General features: G+C 42.7%; 1 protein-coding gene across 1 annotated transcript in view; it reads right to left on the bottom strand.

Annotated features, from left to right (window-relative positions):
• Positions 1-7230, bottom strand: part of LOC108798331 (multidrug resistance-associated protein 1-like) — a 112632-nt gene extending 105402 nt beyond the window's left edge. Inside the window, exon 1 of the mRNA XM_018570070.1 lies at positions 7031-7230. Coding sequence (XP_018425572.1) covers positions 7031-7225 — 195 coding nt within the window. The 5' untranslated portion in view covers positions 7226-7230. The remainder of the gene's footprint in view (positions 1-7030) is intronic.
• Between the last annotated feature and the right edge of the window lie 113 nt (positions 7231-7343).

The following is a 7343-nucleotide window of genomic DNA, read 5'->3' as shown; positions in this document are numbered from 1 at the left end:
TTCCCTGAGGTAATCTGGTCTTGGGTGTCAGACGCATTGCTTAGTCCAAAGATTGCTCTTTCTTGTCCCAAACAAGACCGTTGTTGAGTTCAAAAGGTCTTGAGTGGAACTGGGCAAATGAGACTGCCTTAAATGAGGCTACCATCAAGCTCAAAACTCTCATGCAAAAACCGAGAGTCAGATGGCTCCTGGACTGTAGAGTCTGAATCTGGAAGTGCAGAGTCTAGAGATTCTCTGAACTGAGCTCTCAGGTGGGCCTGTACAGCTCTCATGATGGCTGTGCAGGCTCTGAGGTGGGGCCGTACAGCTCTGAGGTGGGTTATGGCCCTGGACCTGTAAAACGCTCTTAGGCTAACAAACCAGTACACCAGATGTCTGCAAACACCACAAGCAGAGTATAGTGCCTGAGGGTAACATTACATGCAGGCCTTGCAAGCTTAATGTCAGCAGGGTCTGAGCACAGCCTCCAAGGCGGCACAGAGGATTAGCCGATCTGGATAACTGCATAGAGCATGGAGCTCAGCAGTGTAGCAATGAAGTCTTGATTAAAGAAAAATAAATATCTTGATATCAAAAGGAAAAAATGTCTAGTAAAAATGGTTAACTTTGCTATGAAGAACAAACGTCCATCTTACTAGAACATTGTCAATAAAACTGAAGCATGATTTAGTGGGAGGGATTGTACCTGAATGTCTAATGGCTTTTTTGTCTGCCAGTGTCCAATTCTTTATGTAAGTAGCAGTATAACCCAGTTGTCCTTGAATTACTTCTGACCATGTGTCCCTCAATGAATAATACAAAAATAAGATTTTTCTCAATGTAATATCGTCCATTAAAGGAACACAGGATCAGAAGTCAGAGACAATTGGGTTATACTGCATACAGGAGGAATTAGACCCTGGCAAACAAAAAAAACCCCATTGTTGTAATTTCCATGTGTGGACGTGTGGGACATCGAAAAGCAGTTCAACTGAGAGGTGGGTAAGGCCAAAAAGAAAAGCCAACAGATGTATAATCTTTTCAGAATTCACCCCGGCTGATCAAAGCTTGACAAAGAGGCCCCGCCTCGAAACGCGTAGCTACCGACCCAGCATACACTGCCTCAGTGCTCTTTGACCCTCGTGTCATTCCCGCCGGTGTCCGTTCCTGCCCGGACCACCGCTCCGCCTCCCGAGCCAACTGACACAGAGCCGACGGCAAACAGCACCTTGGACACACAGTGCCCTCGGCTGCAAAGACTCGGCCTGGCCAGCTAAGTCCTTGCAAGAGACATCTGTTCTTCCTTCACAGCCCACGTCTTGGCAGGCAGTTAACCCACCAGACCATTGGACTCTACAGGTCTGCACTTACCCAGGGTCCCCACTGGATTTCCTCCCATTGACGACTTCTTAAACGTGAGTTTCCCTATATGCTTAGTACAGTAGTAGCGCTCTCAACACAATTTTCACACATTTGCTTATCACAGGGCTCCTCTCCCTGTTCCTCATAGAGCTTGCACACTGGAATCCCTGTCCTTATACAACATCTCCCACAAGTTTGTACCCCCTGGTTGTGCGCTTGTCCTTTTTTGTTTTTGTCTTGTAGAAAAATAACTTAGACCAACAGTTTAGTCGGTCAGCTAAAAGAAGGCTACTGGGTTAGGCCTATGCCTGCCATACCAAAGCGTTGCCTTCAAGGCAAGAAAGCTAGGACAGACAAGGCGTATTCATATAATAATAAAACCAACCAACTACTTAAAAGTTGAAGACTTAGATAGGGCCCCCTCAACCCTCAAATTCAGGGAGAGACTCATAAAACATAGGGGATATTCCCCGATAGGAAACTAAATCGCTCAAAGAGATAGGTATGAAAATTAGCTCTCTCTGAGCAGCAATTAAAGCAGAAGGATGAGAAGGAATTCTTACACTTGAAACCTTAAAATGTGTCGGGGATATGTATAAAATATATGACTGGTGCATCTAGTGCATTTTTGGCCTGTAAATGGCAAAATCTACCACAGAAGAGTCAGGTAGGTATTAACTTAGGAGCACTAGTTTAACAAAACAAAAAAAAAGGCGGCTAAAAAGGAGAAAAAAGTTTTAAAAGTGTAGTCTCTTTTAAAAGTGTTAACTCATTCTGGAATGGGTGCACAAACCAGAGCCACTGCCATTAAGGGTCTTACAGTTATACCAGATAACACAACAACTTAGAACATTATTCAAGTGAAAGTCTCTAAAATCCTTAAAAGAAAGAATGTAATTAAACCGGTTTGGCAGAATATTCAAGGTGGTGGACTGGAGTGTCTACAGTGGGCAAAGACCACATGTCACTAAATTCCTTTGTAAAGAGAAAAACCTTTTGCACATTGTCAGTGGGGAGCCAGGACTCCACAAGTTGTTGTCAGTCCTCATAAAGGAGAGTTTTATAAACAGAATGTAATGGGAAGGTCTTGGCAACCCCAGCTCTATAAGATAAGAAGCTGGAATAGAAGACTGATCCCCTAACTGCAGAGCAGAATGCACTGCTTCAATCAGAGGATCAATAATTGAGTCAATAAATAAGCCAAGTCATAAGGGACTTGCGTAAAAACAGGCTCTTCAGAAAAAGGCTGTGAAGTCTCTGAATCAAAGATAGTAAAAGGAATCTCAGGGCTACATAGTGGTAGAGGTAAAGTAGCAAACAGAGCAATAGTCCCGAATTTTGTTACAAGCATCGTTGCCTTCAGGGAAAACTGAGAGGTCATTGCTGTTATCAATAAAAGGAGCATGGGCTGAGGTCACCCATTGCTGTGGGACTGTCCTCTGTGAGTCTTCGTGAAGACATGTTGCACTACACAGCAGATAACAGCTGGGTCTATAGTGAGGAAAGGCCTAACAAACCCAAGCAGCTAGCGTAGATAAGGAAAGCAGGCAACCAGGGGTGACCAAGTCAGTGCCTTGACTCTAGACTAGGAGAGCACAATGTGGCTAACTAACAGTACACAAAGGTCTTGAAGGTGCTAGAATGCAGAGCTCAGTGCCAGGTAAGTAATGCTCTTTAAAAATTAAAGCTGGCACCTAATTTTTGAGGTTTTCTCTGGTTGTTGTCACTGCAAGCTGGCTCCTGGATTGGACAGACGGGCTCCTGAATTCCATTATAATTTGCCCACCCTTTTCCCTACGGCTAACAAACAGTATATGAAGGCCTAGAAAGGTCACATTCTTTGATTCTTTGGTCCATAGGGGTCCATAAAGGGCCTCCAAACCTGTTGCTAAGGATAAGCAGATCCAGACAGCTGCTGTGAAGAGACTAGTGCAAGCAACGTCTTTGAGGTCTTGAGTGAAGTTTCAAGAAAAAAAAGCTAATATAAATTAGCACATCACCAATAGTATAGCAAATCTGAGAAAAAGGCATATCACCTTCTGGGGCACTAGGCAAAAACTGAGGCATGGCGGTTTGAGGTGTGCTTATTTGGGGCTGACTTAACATTGTATATCAATGTTCAAACCTCCTAAAGGTGGCAGTATAGCTCATATGCCTACAATCCTGTGTCCCCCAATAGACGATAAAGGAATTTTTCCCAATCCCAATTCCATAAAAGGTGGGATGGTGTGTAAAATCTACATAAAAAACAGAATGCAATGCTTTGCAAATCTCATAAACCCATATTTTAGTCACAATAGAAAATAGAAAACATATCCAATGTTTAGATTGAGAAAATGTACCATTTTCAGGGGTGTGGAATTCCTATCGCCCGACACCCGGGACAGGCAGTTTCGGGCGAGTAGTTTTTTTCTACATTTAGCCCGGCTGCGGGCAAGCAGCACTGCTAAATGTAGTGTGGGAGCAGTTTTGTACGAGTGATTTTAAACGGCTGTGCAAAAATGACTCTTAACCTGTCTGAATCACGCTTCTCCTCTCCTCTCCCCCCCCCCTCCTCCTCCTCCTCTCTCCTCCCCTTCCGCCTCTCTCTATCTCCAGCGGCCGGCCGTGTACTGCTCCCGGATGCCTGTCTCTCTGCACCTGGGCTTCCTTTTTGCCATAGTCTTCGGGGTCCCCCCCTCTTGTGGGGGGTTGATGACCACGGCAAATTAGGTTCCAGAGCATGGAGCAAGGCAGAGAACGGTTCTCTATTCTGCTCCATGTGTGCAGTGACACAGGAATGCAGCCTTCCTGTCACAGGAGAAATAGCACAGAGCTGTGCTAGAACTCCTGTGTTGGAGGTGACAGGGTCAATAAAGAGAACCTGTCATCTCCAAAAGCTATCACACAAGGGCTTGTTACACTTGTGTGATAGAAATAAAGTCAAGTAGAAAATAAAATATATAAAACACTTAAAAATGTAAACATAAAATTGGAAAAAATTAAAATAGAAGCTCTTCTTGGCACTGCTAAATACGGTTATGGTTAAATTTTTTTCTTTTTTTGTATCAGGACAAGTAGATTTTCATGAGGGACAAGTAGATCAGGCCCCGGCTTTAGTCCTTGGACAAGTAGTTCTTTTTTTAAATTTCCACACCCCTGCATTTTAAAGAAAAAAATAAGGTAATTTTGAAATTGATGGCACACTGGAATCACATTCCTGGCAATTCTATCTTTCAAAGAGCTAGCCTACCTTTGGTTTTACCGGTACAACCAGTATATAAATATTAGAAAATGGATGAATAAACGAACACAGAGAGGATATATTAGAGATAATGTGTATAAAAAACAGGTATAATAGCCACTATGATGAAAGAGAGCATGAAAGACAACCGTTGTAGGAGAAATCTAATCAAGAGACAGATAATTATAGGAGTTATATCACTGCCCCACAAACTTTTAGGATACCGGTTCATAATCGTTATTCCACCTTGCTCAAAAAGGCGCAATTTCAAATTTGCAAATATTTATTAACTCAATACAGTTTTGTCTTTTAGATTTAGTCTGAAAATATTTTTTTTTGTGCACTGATACTGATTTTAGTGTGATTTATCAATTGAATTGTGTATTTTTATCTTATCGGTTTAATATTCATTTGAGAAACATTTGCGCAATTATTGCAGGGCCTACAAATTTAGTAGCACCATCTTTTTATTCTACTGGGCCTGCACTTTCAGAAAATATATGGTTTGAGGGGTCTTTTACAACGCTAACAACGCAGCAGTTGAAAATCAAATCAATGGGAAAAATTGCAAAAATGGCGTGGCCAGCTGAGGTGCAAAATGTTCCGGAGGGCTTGGCAGCGAAAGGGTTAAACATACTTTACTATGCAATGCTGCGTGCACAAACTTAATTACAGGAAAAGCAGTACAAAAACAAACATACAGGCTGCTACAACATACAATCTAGAAGATATGCTGTCCCACACACCATTCTGCTTCGGAATATCATCTTTACTAAAAGATGATATTCTGAAGCAGAATGGTGTGCGGATAACATATCTTCTAGATTTTATACTGTGGCGCCATCCACCAGTTGTTCCAGCATATGTTGGATTCTGGGGTATAACGGTACGCTGTGCACAGGGGATATTACAAAGACATTTGTTGCTACAAAATACATGCACCCACTACACTATCCTTTCTAGTACATGGAATGGTTTCTAGGAGAGGGTACACTAAAAGGTACTTAGCTTCCAGTTGCAAATTCCATATTTGAACATGACTCCACGGCAATTAATCGTTCACAGGAAATATGGCTTCTGGTTGTAGTCTCTCTCAAAGTCCGTTGTTTCAGTGATGGCCTCCTTGGTTAAAGTTCCATGGTAAGTTGAATTGTGAAGTCCCCCTTGGTCAGAAGTGCATTGTGAAGTCCCCCTTGGTCAGAAGTGCATTGTGAAGTCCACCAGGGTCAGAGGTGAAGTCCACCAGGGTCAGAGGTGAAGTCCACCAGGGTCAGAGGTGAAGTCCACCAGGGTCAAAGGTGAAGTCCACCTGGGTCAGAGGTGAAGTCCACCTGGGTCAGAGGTGAAGTCCACCTGGGTCAGAGGTGAAGTCCACCTGGGTCAGAGGTGCATTGTGAAGTCCCCCTTGGTCAGAAGTGCATTGTGAAGTCCCCCTTGGTCAGAAGTGCATTGTGAAGTCCACCAGGGTCAGAGGTGAAGTCCACCAGGGTCAGAGGTGAAGTCCACCAGGGTCAGAGGTGAAGTCCACCAGGGTCAAAGGTGAAGTCCACCTGGGTCAGAGGTGAAGTCCACCTGGGTCAGAGGTGAAGTCCACCTGGGTCAGAGGTGCATTGTGAAGTCTTAAATTCACTTCTGAGCTGCTGGCTTTTATTAAGAATGATAAGGAATCCCACCTGTGGGCGGTGCCCCTTAACATCTATGCAAGATGTATCTCACTTTTTCCAACTCCAGAAGGCAGCATAGTATTAGTTATGCCATCAACAGTCAGTGAGGTGCCAAAGAGTCTGACTAAGCCTTGACCAGCCTAGGTGTGGTGTTTATGTAATGTTTCCCCATAACAATATCCCATTGTGAGTAAGCTAGATACGAATAATGGAGAAGCAATACAGGGCAGCTATACCATTATCAGAAAACCAGTTTGGTCTGTGAATAGTTGTTTAGACTAACAATACTCTTGCTTAGCTGAGCAGACCGACCATCTCTGCAAATTTCCTCTGTGTGTGTGCCTGAAAAAAAAATCTATGTGCAGATGTTATATAATATACTGTATATTTTATATATATTATTTTTGTGCAATACAGTATGCCGCCCAATGTAAAATGGGGAGCACTCTGAAAGACCTGAGAACAGATCTGACTGCAAGGTGAGAGGCTATTTGTGTGAGGATTATCCCCGTATCCACTGGTGGAAACACTTAAAAAAGAGCACGTTTGGATTTCCTTGACATCCGTTACAAAAAGTGGTGTATTGTTTGTATTGGAAGGATTGCGGACACTGAAGTGTATATGTCACTTGTTTGGACACCGATTGTTTGATTATATAAATTGTAAGAATATTTTGGTGGTTTGCTGTCACAATTGAAATTTGTCTTGATTGGATTTTTGTGTTTACATTTTCTGTTATAATCGCAAAGCGTGTTTTGTTTTTTTTAAAGCAAAAGATGCATATCACCACCCTAACACATACCAAGAAAGGTGCGCAAACCCAGGTGAACGTTCCTATTGCAGATAAGTAAGCAGACTTTTTCAGCACTTTAAGCTCCTCCTGTCGAATTCCAAGCACTTTTTCCTTGAAGGCTAGTTCCCAGGCATAGAGTTTCAGCACTTTAATTCCATTTAATATCTCGTTCATCAGCTTAATCCTGTTGTCTTTGCACTTCATTTGGACCACCTATAGAAAAGGCCATTACAAAAGGGAAAAGGGTTGAAAAATCCTGTATACAAATATGCACACACAATATCTATATAGATCTATCTATACACACACACGAACGAACACA

The sequence above is a fragment of the Nanorana parkeri genome, unplaced genomic scaffold (assembly GCF_000935625.1).
Source record: "Nanorana parkeri isolate BGI_ZX_2015 unplaced genomic scaffold, ASM93562v1 scaffold1451, whole genome shotgun sequence".
In the NCBI taxonomy this organism is placed as follows: Eukaryota; Metazoa; Chordata; class Amphibia; order Anura; family Dicroglossidae; genus Nanorana; species Nanorana parkeri.
This window is presented reverse-complemented; position numbering and strand designations above follow the sequence as displayed.